The 17,770-nt window shown below is 39.9% G+C and overlaps 1 protein-coding gene across 5 annotated transcripts in view; it reads left to right on the top strand.

Annotated features, from left to right (window-relative positions):
• Positions 1-17,770, top strand: part of Jakmip2 (janus kinase and microtubule interacting protein 2) — a 157,529-nt gene that overhangs the window by 126,436 nt on the left and 13,323 nt on the right. For all 5 annotated transcript variants that reach the window (XM_031365597.1, XM_031365594.1, XM_031365599.1 and 2 more), the window contains 7 exons: positions 300-398; positions 1,477-1,575; positions 2,372-2,425; positions 3,200-3,265; positions 7,896-7,964; positions 10,477-10,554; positions 12,915-13,118. In XM_031365597.1, coding sequence (XP_031221457.1) covers positions 300-398; positions 1,477-1,575; positions 2,372-2,425; positions 3,200-3,265; positions 7,896-7,964; positions 10,477-10,554; positions 12,915-13,118 — 669 coding nt within the window. The remainder of the gene's footprint in view (positions 1-299; positions 399-1,476; positions 1,576-2,371; positions 2,426-3,199; positions 3,266-7,895; positions 7,965-10,476; positions 10,555-12,914; positions 13,119-17,770) is intronic.

Raw genomic sequence — 17,770 nt, 5'->3', positions numbered from 1 at the left:
ACACTGTATCTGATCCACATGAGACATACAAGTGTTTCAAATTCACTGTCTAGAGGAGCTCTAGCCTTCATGTCAGAGAAAGGTTTTTTCCTTAGCATCTTTCTCTGTGCTTCCCCAAATAAGCTAGAAAATAGCTACGAGGAAAGCCAACCCTACCTTAATCATATTTCCTTTGGGATCATTGGCATGGTCTACAGCAAATACTGTTCACTGAGTGGATGATTTACAACCATATCCATGGTTGCTCTGCCAAGGTGTTCCTTGCTGGGCTCACCTAACTCCGGGGTTTACTTTATCAGATAGAGAAGCAGGAAGCAGAGAATCACCGGCTACAGCAGGAACTTCAGGATGCCAGAGACCAGAATGAGCTGCTGGAGTTTCGCAACCTAGAACTGGAAGTAAGGAACTGCTGATGTTAATGACAGTATTGTCATCACTTGCACAATGAATTATGCATTTCAGAGTTACACTCTTATTTAGACCCCAGAGGTAGTTCACAATAAGAAAACTGTGACAATCAAGACTGAGTACCTTAGAAACATTGCCTATGCCATGTATCTTGCCTGGTAATGAAAATTTGTAAAGAAGCTAAAGAAGCTTCAGACTATCCTCACTGGGACTGCTTTCCCAACAGCTGGGTGATGGATTTTAGAAAATGTCTACATTATTCTGGCCAAACTTGAGGTGCTCATTTTGGGGATTTGTTGTTTTTAAATAAAACATCTCATATCACATCTTCATTCTAGTCTACAAAATCTGACTGAAGTTCTGGGTGATGACAAATTCCTGTTTGAATTTTCTATCATTTTGCCACTGATATTCTTCTTCAGATTATTTCAGATGGTAAAGTTAGCCAGCAGGGTGCTCCAGTGGAGAGGAGTGACTGCCCCTGTAGCCTGTATATCTTCTTTATAAAGAATGAGAGGATCACATGTACAGAGGCTATTTGGCATCATACACCTTCATAGTCAGCTCACCCTGTGATACCTGAAGGGTGTAAATATTAATACTGTTTAAATTGCATCTCTACTTCCACATTTCCCCGAACAAAAATCTTTAAGGATGGATGGTGGGGGCTGGTGAGATGGCTCAGTGGGTAAGAGTACTGACTGCTCTTTCGAAGGTCTTGAGTTCAAATTCCATCAACCACATGGTGGCTCACAACCACCCATAATGAAATATGATGCCCTCTTCTGGTGCCTCTGAAGACAGCTACAGTGTACTCATTTATAATAATAAATAAATATTAGAAATAAAAAAGGATGTATGGCACAATCTATAAATTTTCTCCCATATTTTTTAGTTGACTGCTTAATTCTCTAACACTCAATTTAATCATGTATATCTTGAGGGTTTTTTTTTTTTTCTGTATTTTGGCCAAATGACACATTGATAAATGGCTGAAATAGTATAAAGAGACAACTGGCTTAGCATTTAATCAGTTGCTGCTTCTTTTTTCTTCCTATGTATTCCAAGGAGAGAGAGAGGAGATCCCCTCCATTTAATCTACAAATTCACCCCTTCTCAGATGGTGTGAGTGCGCTGCAGATCTACTGTATGAAGGAAGGTGTCAAGGTAGGCAGACATTGGATGTTTTGTGTGTGCAGACATCAAGAAAGCAGGGGACTGGGAAAAGAAAGGCTGCTCATGGCTACTCTATGTCAATCCCTAGATAGCAGGATGGAAATAGCCATACATCTATCAGAAAATCAATAGGACATAAAATAAATGTTTAACAGATTTATAAAAGGTAATAGCAAAGAACAGAGATGGGTCATTTAGATCATAGGAACATAAAGAATGGTGTAGGTTCAAAAAGCATGCATTCAAATACATGGTATTAATTACCTGGGGGGAAATATAAATAAACGATGTGCTTCAAGAAACATAATTCAAGTTGACCTGATAGATAGAACATGTCACGGGTCCCTTTATTGACGCTTCCCAGGTGCTGTGGAGTTTTTGAGTGAGAAGAGACTTTTGAAGTCCACCAGTCATTGCTGCTGCTTTTGATGGATTTAATTATGGGAGGATTTGTGCCTTTTCGGGGAGGGTCTTAGGCTTCAGAACATAGAATTTACTAGATCAAATGTGACTCTTTCTTTAGCACTTAATGGAACACAATTCAAATATTAAGGTTGAGATGGCATGGTTCTGTTCCCCTGAAAATAGACTGCCATGCAGTCCCCATGAAAGGCCTGAGGACTTCCTCCTGAGGTACAGCTGGGTTGCCCCTGTTATTTCTAGTTGGTTGCTTCACGTTCTGCACAGCTCTTCCTGCTTCCATTGAGCTGCCCAGTGTACCTGCTTTCAGTATTCTTCTCTCTGCCATCTTGGTGCCTACCCTGAATGCATCTCCTTGACTTTGCAGGATGTCAACATCCCTGATCTCATAAAGCAGCTTGATATCCTAGGTGACAATGGGGTAAGTCATGCCTTGATTAAATATGGTGGGGGTATGAATTGGCCTGAATAGAGTTATGAAATCCTTACCATGTGTCAGGTATAAGACAATAGCAAGAAAGACAGAGTATCTACCTAAGCGGGTTCCTCCCCAGAGAGAATCCCACAAGCCCAGAGCAGACATAGCAATGACTTGAAGGTAACTGAGAAAGGAGATATGGTAAAGGGCTTTTCATAGAAAGGGTTCAGGTTGGAATGCAGACCACATCTGCAGTGATTAAAGCTAATTACTGCCTGACTGCTGCTCACAGGCATTCTATGTAAAATTAATCAGTCAGGCGGTCAGGAAGACTGCTAAACACTAGGGTTGTTGGCAGCCCCATAAAATGAAGCAGGAGGCTATAAACCTTTTTCTTCTTAATACTTCCCTTCAAGCAGGGCCAAGGCCTGTTAATTCAGGGGCAGCACCATTCACAGTACCATAAGGTGAATGGCTCACCTAGTACACCGAAGAATATGTACCATTTTCCCCTAGAAAATTAGAACCATTGAAACTGGATCAGAACTGCTGTGAGGAGAAAGCTTCTTCTTAATTCTGGGTTTTCTTAGCGTGACTTCTAATGAAGTGTGTTCACACTCACACAAAGCACTCAACTTTGCATGAACTCTTTATGAGGAATGGTTAGGAATAGGGATGGGCAGAGGCTATTTGCACGCGTGCTCTGGCACGCCTGTTTTCCATGGTGTAAATGTCATGAGCATTTTCACCTTATCTTCTGTCTCTTGTTTTTCACAGAACCTAAGGAATGAAGAGCAGGTGGCCATAATTCAGGCCAGCACTGTGCTGTCCCTGGCAGAGAAGGTAATGAACGAAGTTCACATTTCCAGTCATCCAATGTTGTTAAACTTCATGTCTGAGGGCAGGAGACTGCAGCACCTACCCCTGTGCACCCAGCCTTACTTTATTCAATATGTGATAAATGTGATTCAACCCAGGATCATGAGAGCAGACAGAAGTCTATAAATCACTTTGTGATGGATAGATACTTTTTACTTTAAAGCCATCTGTAAATAATAACATTCATCACCTTGGAAAATCTTCTCAGTTACATTGTTCAAGCAATCCTAGTGAACTGGAAAGCCAGCAAGAAGGGTTTTGCTCTGAGCTGGTGAAACTAGAGTTGCTCCAGACAAGCTGTTCCTTTAGTTTGTGTATATGCCATAGAATCTGTGGCTTGATCCTGTATGGTGGCAGCCTCATTCCGAAAGCCCAATGATATTGGTGCACTGCTGACCCCTTGTGTCTACACCTGGTAAATGAGGGGTGGAGAGAACCAACACAGGGAAGGCAGATTCCTGGTTGTTCCCAAATGTCTCAAGAATGAACCCAGAGCCAGATGTGATGGTACAAATCTGTATTCACAGAACTTGGGAAGGAGATAGGCAAGTTCAAGACCAGCATGGCTCACATAGCAAGACTCTTTCTCAAGAAAAATTAATTCAAAAGAGAATCTGCACATAGCAGAGAGTCGTATGCACACATTTGAATAAGATGAAAGGTTTTTGCTTTTATCTATCAAGCTGCTGTCTTAATTCTAAAGGGCCTAACAATCATCATAAAAGTAACATGAAACTCTGAGCAATACTCAGCTCCTTCAAATCTGAAATCAAATTCTGCAGGTCAAATAGCATTGTTCTAATTCTCAAAATAATAACATAAAGACAAAGCAGGGGATAGCGCTATGGAATTAAAAATACAAAATGTTGACATGATCCATTTATTAATGTCCATTTAAGCAAACCACATTTATGTATCCTAACTAAAGGCATTTTGCTCATCACTTGGAAATTTTTAATATGGACTGGATATCACAAATGATAAAAGAAACTAATGTCAGATCTGCCAGATGTGCAAATGGTTGTTTTGTTTTTAGGTTTAGAAAGGCCTTACTCTTCTGTCTGAAGTACATGTTGAAGTATTTGCATTTGTACTGAAAGAAAAGTGAGAAGTTTCTATTTTAGGACTTGTTTCCCTCAGAATTTAATTAAAAACTTGATCATGTTCTCTTTCCTCTCCCTAGTAGTTTAATAGTGTCATATTTTTGCTACAGAAGGTCCAGAATTCAAAATTTACCAAAAGTCCTTTGACTTGAAACCTTACCTACAGATTCCTTCAGAATCCCTCCCCTCCAACCTCCCTTTTTCTATATTTTCTCTCTTCCTTCTTTTTTCCTATCTCTGTTCTTCTCTTTCATTCTCCCTCTCTCTCTTCCTTCTCTCTATCCTGCCCCATCTGTCTCCTTGTTTGTCTCCCTCCCTGCCTCTCTTCTCTTTCCTCTCCACTCTGTCTCTCTCTGTCTCTCTCTCTCTCTCTCCACACTTTCTCAGTGTGGATACGTGCAAGTGGGTGCATGTGTGCATGCATGTATTTGTGTATGTATGTGTATGTTGATACATGTGTATACATTCCTGTGTGTGTGTGTATGTGTGAGCATGCATGGCGTGCATTTGTGCTCACATGAGTGTAAGTGCCTATGTGTATGCGCATGCATGCGTTCCTGTGTGTTTATGTGTGTGCATGTGTATGTGTGTGTGTGTGTGCGCACACATGCGCACACGTACTCACACATGAGAGCATGCTCTGCTCTTCCTCACTCTTCACTTAGTCCTTTGCCCTGAAGTCTTTATGTAGATGCTCAGATTTTCCCTTTCCACCTCTGCATCGTTATCATAACTACTGTCCTTCCTCTTATGTAGGAAAGCCTTACCAGTCCATGAGGGCCAGATAGACTTTTGATGTTTCTATAGTGACCATGTTTCTGCTCCCTGGGTTTTGATGATTGTATTTAAATAATAAATTGTCAAACTCTGGTTTTTCCAACCAACCCACCTATCTTAGTTACTGTTTTATTACTATGATGAAACATCATGACCAAGACAACTTACAAAAGAAAACATTCAGTTGGGAGCTTGCTTACTGTTTTGGAGGGCTACTTCATGGTGAGGAGTGTGACCTCCAACAAAGCCATACCTTCAAATCCTTCCCAAACAGTTCCACTAACAGGGGACCAAACTTCAGATCTATGAGCCTGTAGGGCTCACTGTCATTCAAACCTCCACACCTCATTCACCCTGGAGGAGGATATGGTCTTTGTTCCTCTTCCCTTTATTTATCCTATTTCAACCCAAGCAGCTAGAGATGAGATGATCAGTAAATGCTTCCTGAAAAAAATAAATGAATGAACCCATTCACACCCTAAGAAACAGCACAGTTTGTATCAGCCATTCTGGGGTTTATTTAACAACAATGGTCGGAGAGTCTTACACAGTTGAAAGCATGAGAGTTACAGTCCTTTAATGTGATGTAGAATTGCCCTGCTTTGAGACTTCAAAGAGAGCTTGGGCTGATTCCATGATAGGTGTGACATAGAGATGTAAAGGAAAGAGAACTAGCCTTGTGTGCCTCATTAGGTCCATGAGTATCACGCTGGTCCCTAAGTGAGTGTAGCACAAGGTCTGCTAAAGCACAGTGAACACTTACATAGTGCTTCTTTTGAACCAGACTCTTCTAACTACTGAATCTAGGTATCATGATCATATTTCCCTCAAAGAATCAGAAGCACAGAAAAGGTAGGTGCTCTGCCCAAGGTGATAATTGTATTAGTTAGAACCCAGAATCCATCTCCAGATGCTTGTCTAGTTCAAGAAATCCTTAAACAAGCTGTGCAGAGCACCCAGGAGCTGTAACATTGGATCTTTAACGATCTAATACATGCCTTTCCTCGTGTCTTTCTTGCATGACAATAACCAGCTGAGCAAGTAACGGGTAAATAGCTCTATATTAACATTGTGGTAGAAAGCAAGGGGCTGGATGAATAAGGCCAATGCTTGCCCTAAGAACTCATGATTGTAATCAATGTTTGTGCAGACCTTTGCAAATCAAATTAGAGTCACTTCCCCCAAAGGGACTCTTGTTTGGTTCTATTCTCAAGTTATTCTAAATGTCATTTTTGATCTTATGACTACAAATATAGACAACAGTTGGGAGTATGATTTTAGCCAAAGTGTATACCTAGACAAAATTCTAAGAGTGGAGTCATATGTGTCTTCATACAAAAAGCAATAGCTTTTTAAGTGAGAAAGCATAGTGGGTCCAGATCTGTGTCACACTGCATATACCATCATTGTTTCTTGCATCCAGTTTACAGGCACCTTATTTTCCTTTTACAAATGGTAGCTTACCTTAGCCACACAAATAGGAGCAGGAGCCAACATGCAGATCTGCAGTTCACAATGGCATCATTGAGGTTTGCAGCATCTGAAACAGAATGAATGATTTGACAGAAGCTATTTCTCAAAGATAAAGGGGCAGCAAATAGAGTGGTCAGGAAAAGCAGTACTATGTACAAAACCATAGCTGTTGACTGAAATGCCCTTAAAGAAGTATATAGCCATGTGTATAGTCAGGGAGTAGAGAGATTCACAGCTCTGCTGTCAAATTGTGCCTTTGTTTTTCTCCATGATGTCAGTGGCTGAGGATGGCTGGTCATGGTATCTCTCCAAAGGCTTTAGATTATAGAGTTATTTGAGTTTGATGTACCATGTCATGTACCCATACTGAAGAGAAATAAAATATGACATTTTAGTTCATACAATATACTGTCACCTTATATTCTTTTCTTTTAAAAATGCATTATTATTATCAAAACAACTTGATATATAAAAATTTGTAATTCAAGGAACATTGGGTTATCTTTCAAAGCCACATAGCAAAGAAAAGGTAAATTTGAACAAGAGCCAAGGAGGCTCCTCCTGGTACTCTCACATAGCTATGCCTAATCACAAATCCATAAGGTCTAAGCTGGCATTCACCTTGCTGAACACCCATTCAGATCATTGGTTATATTAAGCCATCTGTACGGTATTTGCATACAATAGGACCCAAAGACCATGAGCTTATTAACACCACATCAAAAGGTTACCTTCTGAGTTGTAGGAAATACATTCTCTTTGTGAGGTTTGTTTAAAAGGCCTCAACTTACCACATTACAGGAATCATTTTCATAGATCCAAATTTTACTCTCACTAGGGACACTCCCTCAGGTCCTCTAACCTTCAGATATTGAACACTGTATTCCTTGGAATTCCATTCCAGTTTTCCCCAAACATCCCTCATTCTTCCATTAGACTTCAGTTCCCCCCAAAAAATCTCCCCATGGGTACCAAAGCTTTGCTAATCATGTTCATCACTGAAGCTCTAGGAGGTGACACGTAGTAGAGACATCAGAGTTTATTTGCTAAATAATGATGTACAGAAGATGGTAGAATTTTGTCTAAACTCCTGGAAATAAAAGTCATTAAGTTTTTACCAAAGGTTTCAATCAGCATCCAGAGACATAAAGGGAAAGGCCACCCATTCCAGGGAACAGCTCACAGAATCGATACCACACTGAACAATCACACCAAATATTTCTATCTTCTTAACCCTTTAGTGGATCCAACAAATTGAAGGAGCGGAGGCTGCCCTGCACCAGAAGATGTTGGAATTAGAAAGTGACATGGTAAGCCTAAGGAAAAAAACATAGTACAATAATAGGAAATGAACATTGGCTCTATGTTTTATCTGGAATGCATGGGAGTTTGTAACTGCCTTATTGATTTGTGTACAGACTGTGGGACATACTTCTCATTAGTAGCTGATAACCTCCTGCTGTAGTCTCCCTCAAAGCATACTGTACTGTACATTGACAGTATTTATAAAAATTAATGTTAAAAGAAATTAAGTTGGATATTTTCTCTCAGGCTGAATACTTTTTGCTACTGTGAATAATTACCAAGTAAAAATTACAGACTTGATGGTTATAACTCTGCTTTTAAGAATCCATTAGCTATTTTACATCCATTAAGAGAGCTACTGTCAAAAAAGCAGAAACCGACAGCTGTTACTAAAGATGTGGAGAAACAAGAACCCAGGGCCTTGCTGTGGTATGAAATAGTACAGATATGGGAAATGGCATGGAGGTTGCTTTAAAATTCAATAGAATTATATAAGCCAGCATTACCAAGAAAAAAAAGCTGAAATTGGAGTGTGATGGGTTACTGTATACCCACTTACATTGTGATATTCACAATAGCTACAAGGTCAATGTAATCAATGTATCTACTAATAATTGAATGGATGAGCAATGTATGGAATGTTGTGTGTTAGTTTACTCTAAGATAGTTGTTGCATGCAACATCTCTTCTGCCTGGAGCTCTCTGTTTACTTTCTTCTCTAACACCTCTCACTCTAATGTAGCCATTATTGGCAAACAGGCATCCATAATGTCTGGTGAAAGGCACAGTGCAGATGAACAGTGGTGACATTAGGTAAAATGAGTTGTCACGGACTAGCAGGTGCCATTACGCCATGGATGTGATGGATAGAGTCATAAAACTCATAGGAAATGAAGGCACACTGTGGTTGTTATGGGTGGAGAGGAAGAAAAAAAATAGAGTTGTTAAAAGGGATAAGTTTCTCTTTTGCAAAACTAAAAACTTCTGGGCATGGCTTTCATAACAGTATGAATGTATTTCATAGTATAAATATATACTTTAATGATTAATTTTGTTTCATGTGCATTTTAACACAAGTTAAAATAACATATCACCAAATGTGGGAGTTAATAAGTTGTTAACCTGCATCATCATGTTTAATCTTATAACAAGACCCCATTTAAATGATCTTTGCTAAAACAAATGTAGTAGGTCCGTATCAAGTCATGAAATTCTATGATAACAATAATTTGTGTTTTATAGAATTTAACAGTTTTAAAATCATAATATGTACAGAATTCATGTTTTACCAAGAAATTAAGAACTATACTGAAACACGAAAAGATTTGTGTTTGGGTTCACAATGGCCATCGGGATCTCCTTCAATACACAACTACTAATGCAACATTCAGCCTTTATGGGGCTCTTAGAGCACTGGTCCCCACCCAGTGCTGGTCAGGAAAGCCCATAGCAGCATTACTACATACTCTGAGAAGTGTGTACAACTGGGCTTTCAAACATCCAATCATCTGGAAAGAGTTTTTTACTGCTCACTTAAGTACCCGAAGAAATGATTGACTTGCACATGGAAATATGTAGTACCCCAAAACAAAGCTTTAACTAATAATGACAAGATGGCCACGCACTGACAGATGTACAAGGATCGATGAGATGAAGAAACTTCAGATTTATATCTCCTGGCTCATATTAGCTTTGCAACAGGGGCCACTAAATACTCATCAAATGTCAGTGTGGGCAGAGTCACCCTAGCTCTTTAAAATGCCCTTCATACTTACATCAATTAATTTGAAACAGTTAAGTTTGTTTATCATATAATATCCCTGTGTTAAATTTCATAGAGTTCTTAGAAAAACATACTTTATCAATACATAGCTGTCCTCTGTGTCCTCAGAGAACTGGTCCCAGGATCTCCTGGAAACACCAAAGTCTAGAGATGCCCAAGTTCTTTTTATAAAATTCCACAACTTTGCATGTAATCTGCACACACCCTCTTATGCATTTTTAAATTATCCCTAGATTATTATTATTATGGACTATGCACATTTATAATGTAAATTATTTACAAATACCTGTTATGCTCCATGTTTATAAGGGATGATGAAAGCAATTTCATAGTCAACGGATGTTTCTCTCAGATATCTTTCTTCCAAAGATAGTTGAGTCTCTAGGTATCGAACCAGGAGAAGTGGAAAGTCATGTGTACTCACACAGAGCTATTCTTTAACAGCTACTGTGTCAAAAATCTCTCCTTAATTACCCACTCTCAGACTGGCTTAAAAGTCATTAAGAGCTTTCCAGTGGTTATGCCTTGTATCTTTCTTGCTATTGATTTTCACATTCCCTGTCTGAGACTGTGAAAGCTGAACTAATTTCTTAGCAGAAGAGAACTACAGTTCTACAAATGTAGTAATCTGTCCTGTGTACTAGAGAAAACATTCATCTGTGTACCTTCCATGTATCACTTTCAAGTTAACTGGGCTTCCTGTCGCAGTTTGTCAATGTGACCCTTTATTATAGGAACAATTCTGCAAAATCAAAGGCTACCTGGAGGAAGAACTAGACTACAGAAAACAGGCTCTCGACCAGGCATATATGGTAAGTACCAGAAGGAGCCAGCTCATCCCTTGCTCATTACCCTGTACAACAGAGCTAAGATGTCTGGTCTAATTTGTTATTCCATGTAGTTGAATACTCACAGCATGAATATACACAGCAGTTACTAATTGCTTCTTCAGTTTTGAAACAGAACCCCAAGATTGTTGCTAATATAATATTCTTATGTTTTATACATAATTCTAATTCATTCTGAAATTAAATGTATACCATTAGGTAATTAATATTTAAATGTAGGACATACTGAATGCCAGTGTAGATCCAACAGGGACTTTATTAAATCGAGTATTATCATTTGGGACTCGAATGTACTAATAGAATAATAATGGATTTAATACATGTTATGCATATTTTAATTCATTTAGTTCTTAAAATAACCACAGAATTTACAAGTAATCTTATTATTCTTTTTACATATGAGGAAAACAGAATTATAGAGGAAAACCATTGCTGGAGCATAGCTCTTAGTTCAGGGACTGGGCCTGATCTGAGCCCATAACTGCAACCACAACAAGTGAAGCCATGGTGCTAAGTGAACTGTGCCTCTTTTTCTCTGTAGATACTTGTTCTTATAGTAGCTCATGGCTTGTTCCTCCCCTCCTACAAAAAATGCATACTGCAAAATTCCTGACATTGGACTACAGCTCTTCTTCTCTACTTTACCCCACCCCTTCACTGGGTCACAAGGATGAACCAGAAGACAAAGGACAAACTAGTAGGATAGGCCCAAAATTGCTATCAGAGGTTTTCATAATGCTTTTGTAGCTCTGGGGAAAAGAGTGAACCCCTGAATCCCTGTTTGTATTAAAGACAGCTTAGACTACACTCTCCAGATGAGGAAGGGATTCTTGTATTGTTCAATGGGGAAACAAGAGAATGAGAGGTGATCACAGGCTCAAAAATAAAACAAAAATTTCTCTTACCCACTTCTTTTAAAAACCCTTGTCTCTCCTGCCTATAGAAAATAAAATTAAGCTAAGGTCTAGAAAGAAATTGTTGAGACCTCATGCAGAAAGCCATATTTAATTTTTAAAAGGTGGAATATATTTGGTCCAGGAACAGTAGAAAAGCATTCTATCAGGACTTTTCAAGTCACTTCTGCCAGACTTACAGGGAATAAGACTATAGATTTGGCAACTGTATTTGAGATAAGTAGCATACCCACACATACACACTAACACAAACACATACAAACATACATACACACATTCACACATTCACACACACACACACATATACATTCTCACACTCATACACATACACTCACACACACACACATATACACTCTCACACTCACACAAGGAGGAGCAGAGGGAGGGTGAGGAAGGTTCTATATAGTAGATAATTTATCAATGAAACAGGACTACGAAAGTCATTGGACCTCCCCTAAACCTCAGTGTAGCTGATGAAGAGAAGGGGACCAGGTGCTCGGAAGATGGTTCAGATGCTCAAGTGCTTGTTGTTTGTGCATGAAGACCTGATTCCCAGCACTGATACAAAAGCCAGATGTGATGATGTGCACTACAATCCCATTGCTAGGGAAGCCAGCATAGGAATATCCCCATGGCTGGCCGGCCAGACAGGTTAGCTGACTTAGAGAGCTGCAGTGTTATTCAGAGAACCCCTCACCTCAAAGACTATGGTGAAAGTTACTGAAGAAGGCATGGATGCCAATCCTTGGCCTACACACACACACACACACACACACACACACACACACACACACCAGGGCAACTCTAACATTCTAGGCTATTTTTGAATCATAGTTCCCTTTTTTCTTTCTTTCTCTCTCCCTCTTTCTTTCTTTTTTTCTTTCTTTCTTTCTTTTTTTTAAAGAATAGGCATGGAAACCATAGGACATTTCAAGTACAGAGAACTGTGTGAATTAGATGGAGTTTTATGTTTGAAATGTGTCTCCAACTTCCAAGTAATGCTTTCCTACTTACACTTATTTATAACACATTGACTACTGTGGAATTAACCACTGCTTAAAACAGGGCTGTCAAGGAGAAAGGAGAATAAACCCATCCCCAGCTACATTTGAAAAGTGAAGGAGGTATGGAGGTGTAGTCATTATAACAGAGGACCTCCTAAAACAAAAACATGAACAGGATCCCTAGAAAGGAAATGAATTTGCTTACAGAGTAGACTATGCATTGTGTGAATAGCAGTTGTGGCATCTCACAATGAGCGAGGCAGGCAGGAGGAAGCTCTCAGAAACTCTGAGATCCCCTAAGACCGAAGTGCCAAGTAGCTGTCTCACCTATCCACACACACAGTCTCCCCACACCACACCTAAGTGCTCGGTCCCAAAGTTAGACTTTTCTGATTCTGTTTGCCAGAGAATCCAGGAACTAGAAGCTACTTTGTACAATGCTCTGCAGCAAGAAACTGTGATCAAGTTCGGTGAACTGTTAAGTGACAAGCAGCAGGAGGAGCTGAGAACAGCTGTAGAAAAGTTACGGCGGCAAATGCTGAGGAAGAGCCGGGAGTACGACTGTCAGATCCTCCAGGAGAGGATGGAGCTCCTGCAGCAAGCCCACCAGGTGAGGACCAAGCCCCGCATCTGCGCATAGGTCAATCCTGAGCACGTGGGACAGAGCAACGCATGTCCGATATGTGAATGGAACCGAGAACAAGTGGAACAAATAACTGGTTCCCACCATCACTCAATATAGGACGGCAGGTCGGTAAATAAACTTGGTCTTGAGGAAAATGGCATTTCAGAGGTGCTGCGCGGGGCTCTCATTTCTAGAATGACTTTGTCACAGGCTCCAAATCTATTGGAGCCTGTTTACTCACCTGTGTAAGGGAAAAAAAGGGCACTGGCTCTGCTTCATTTATTCCTGCCAATAACTGAGCTCCAGGCAATCATCTGGAAAGGGTAAAAGGGAGCAGAGCCTGTCTCTTCATTCTCAAAACAAATGGCAAGAACAACAAAGCCCGGAGGCTGTTTCATGCTGCCTGGCATTCGCACAGTTGGGATCTGAAGGCTGTACTTGTGGCTAGAGAGATGCTCAGAGGTTAATTGCGCTGGCTGTTTTTTCCATAGTACTCAGATCCTATTTCCTGCACTTCCATGATGGCACATAACTGTCTATAACTCCAGTTCCAAGGGATCTGATGCTCTCTCTGACTTCCACGGAAACCAGGCATGCACATGACATATAGACATACATTCTGGCAAAGCACCCATACATAACATATATGTGTGGCATATATACATGTAAAAATAGATTGTTAAGAATGTGAAGGCTGTACATCATCTCACCTCATCTTCCTGGGAGCTCTAAGACGAAAGTGTTCTTATTATCCCAGTTTTGGAAACAAAGTAGTCAAACGATTATTTCAAAATAGTAAAGGACAGAGCAAAATCACAGATATGCCAGCCCTAAGAACTAGGTGCTAAGCAAAGCACAATGCTGTCATATGTAGTTTAAGGCTTTTGTGAGTCATGTGATCCATCTAGACTGGCAAGTCAAAATAATAGGCACCTATTAGCAACTTGCTCCCAAAAACTTTTGCAATTCATCATTTGTGTCAGAACTTGACCAGCGATCAGCAGTAGGGTCCTGTCCACAGAGCAAATTCGAAAGAATTCCGGAATCTATATTGCCAGGTTGAACTATTTGGTCTTCAGAGCTGGGACAATCAATGGAATAGACAGGCGGTGTGAAGTATGCTTGGAAGTTCAAGGAGTAGAACAGGAATTGTGATTCTTTTATGATACGAGTAAGAGCAAAGCACAGAAGACAGTCAGTCCAGAGAGAGCCAGGAGCTTTGTGGTTTTCAATCCAGCAGAGCACTGGAGTCATTTGTACTAACAATGATAGATATCTGCATACTCTCTCAGAGGGCCTCCAAAATAACAAAGATTTGCAGTTTGATCAGTCAAAAGTTGTTGAAGCTTTTGACAATAGGTTATTTTGTGAGTTTGTTTTTCACTTCTACTGGGGGATAAAAATGTCTTCTGCACAAAGCTCTTACATGGCAAAAGCATGTCATTGTTTTTTTCTTTTTCAACAAGTTGAGAGCTTTGTCTTGTAAGTACAGATGTGTTTGTTTTAATGTGGACTAACAGTTAATCCAAATTTGCTTAGGATAAAGCCTCTGGCATTGAATCTCTTTTTAACTCTTTACCTATGACACCTCTCTCAAGAAAGAATTCCTTTTGAAAGAGATTCAGGCTGAGCTGAGAGAATTCCCTGATATTTCCATCTCTCTAACAAGTATTCATTAAGTGTATCTCTGCCAATTATTTCTTACTTTCCTCTTCCCTTTTAATTAGTAGCTTAATAGCCGTTATTCTAGAAGGCATTGACTAGGCTATACCGAAGACAGTGATGATATAATTGTGATGTGTAAATTTTAGAGGCTGTTGCTAAACATTCATTAGACATTTGTGCTTGAATGTCCTAAAATGAAAACAATGTGGATTCTTGTCCTTAGCCCATCTCACTCCATCTACTTGGGTCAGTAGAATGATCTTATTGTAGAATGATCTTACCTAAAGTCACTCAGGCTGCAACACTTAGGCCTTCTCAGTTCTCTCTCTCTCTCTCTCTCTCTCTCTCTCTCTCTCTCTCTCTCTCTCTCTCTCCATGAATTTAGGTAGCACTCCATCCAACTGACATTGGCCCCCAAGTGCTTTTCAGCTAGTCTATTTTTCTGACACCATTATAGGCATTTGCAAGATCTTTCATTATGCCAATGACTTCATAGTGTCCCCTGTGCTAACCTAACTGTCATCTATACATGTATTCATCATTTCAATATATTTCCTAGTGGTAGACTGCATTTGCTAGATATCTACCTAATTCACCATGGACACTGCCTGGTAATTAGCATAAAGGAAAATATGCTTAAACTCACTAGATGGCACTAGCAAAGGCACTTGGGTCCCCAGAGGCCACGGAAATCACATCCTAGGTACTTCACACTCTCCTCCATAAGTCAGTCTTTGTTTCAATCACCTTTCCTCAAAGTAAGTTCTTGCTCAAAGGCATCCGTAGTCTCCCTTTCTAAATAGACCTTGTGTAGGTTTCTTAAGGTCTTTCATTATCTGGTTATCCCTCCCTTAAGATAGGACTTGAGACTACCTCATGAATTCCTTCAAGTGCAAAGCCTACTGCCACTTGCTCTTGATTTCCTATTTCCAAGCTTTGTTTGCTTAATTTTCTACCAAAAGTGACATTTGAACATTCTCATTTTTTTCCCAGTCCTTTTTCAAGGTCCACCTCTTATAGAAGCTTCTGCCAGATAAGCAAACTGTATAGAACACTCTAAAAGAAAGTACATTTAAAACCTTGTTTTATAATCATTAAAAGCATGTATCATAGGCCAGCTGTAGATGCCACAGTTGCTGGAGACATCTGATCTGTCATACAGCTGAAAATGGACAAAGCCATAGCACGAAGGAACCATGGCATGGATCATCTCTAAGCGGCCACTGAATACTGCCAAGAAGCTTAGATAATGTGCATTGATGTCCATGTGAATAAGAAAGAAAAATTAACCATGTGAGGTCAGCTAGTCAGGTAGCTCTGAGGATATATGATAACCAAGGTACCAGCCCTAGAAAGGTCTTAAAAAGATGTCTCAGAAAAGAGAGCAAGCACTAAGCTCCCAGTGTACGTTTAGTAGCTGCAGAAGATGTCAGCATGGTTGGCAGGCACAGAGTCAGGCTAAGAGGTGAGACTGGAGAGCAAGAAGAGTCAAGATCAGCATGGGGCCTTGTAAGAATCCAAGCCTTTTAATACAACTCAGCTAACTTTTCCTTTCTTTATCTCTTAGACTCTGGACTACTGTGGTCTTTCTAGGCTTTTTTTCATCCTTATGCCACTGGGAATGGAACTAGGGATCTTGTGCATGCTAAGCAAGTACTATGCCACACCAAGCCTGACCGGTTCACATTGCAAGTTCCTATTAGCCTATATTGGTTGGTGTAGGAAGGACAGATATGGACACGGTATAGGGTGGACCAAATAAGAAGCAGGAAGAAATAATATTCTCTCATCAGCCCCAATAAGGGATGATGTTGAGCTCATGCACCATGATCATGATAGTGAGAGAGGGGTGCGAGAGGGGAGTTAGGTAGATGGGTGAGGAATGGAGAGAGGGGTGGGAGGGGGTAGGGAGATGGGTAAGGAATGGAGGTGGGGGAGAAAACTCAGACTCTCGAGTCTCAGATTCCTCTTGGTTGAATGACAAGTGTCTGGGAAAGAGAAAAAACTTAGAACGTGTGATGAAAAATCATGTATTTATCTACTGTCTGATGAATTGGTGTTATGTATAGAGTCACGGCCCTAGGAATTAAAGATGGGTGAAAACATCTTACATATTTGACATGTCTCACCTCTGCTACTTAATTTTCTTATTCTCAGTCTTACATTCCATATGGTTGAAAAACATGCATTTTTGAAACCAGGAATTAGTTGATGCCTTAGCTGTACACTCCAGTACACATGCCAGAAAGTAGTTAGCAAGCACAGAGTTGATGGCTGAACAAGCACTTCAGTAATCTCATTGATGCAGAGTTTTATCTGCATCAATTATTTATCAGTTATTTATGTCAATTATTGAATCAATTATTTATGCTTTTATACAGATACAGGCCAAGGAATTGTGGCACATTTATTGTTTTGCTGTATAGCATTAGAGTCTGTACAATAGTCTGAAGTACACACAAGTGTATACATCACATATGTAGGTGCCACTGTTATTCCAGGCTCACCATCATTCATTGACATTGACATCTCAAGATGAAAGCAAGAGTACACATCTCACCTCCTTTCTTTAACAGTAGGGTTTGTCAATCTGGCACTACTAAAACAGATCATCAGATCATTCTTAAGTCTTTGGGGTGGAAGGATGCCTCCTGCAGTGTGGTTTATTGAGCAGCTCTTCTGACTTAGACCCAGCAAAGTCCATTGGCACATATCCTCAATTATGACAATAAGAAATATTTACACAATTAAGTTCTGGTGAAAGGTACACAGATTTGCTATTATATTAAAATATGAAGTGATTATACATTTGAAAATAAGCATACAAACTAATTTGAAAAATTCTAAGATATTACCAAATGCACCCCACCTCCAGCAGGAGGTGAAAATTACCTCCAGTAAAGATCTACATTTTTAGAGAGAAGACTTGATTTCCAAGTTGAAATATTTTCTTCTATCGTCTCTCTCTCTCT

This window comes from Mastomys coucha, unplaced genomic scaffold, assembly GCF_008632895.1.
Source record: "Mastomys coucha isolate ucsf_1 unplaced genomic scaffold, UCSF_Mcou_1 pScaffold13, whole genome shotgun sequence".
Lineage (NCBI taxonomy): Eukaryota > Metazoa > Chordata > Mammalia > Rodentia > Muridae > Mastomys > Mastomys coucha.
This window is presented reverse-complemented; position numbering and strand designations above follow the sequence as displayed.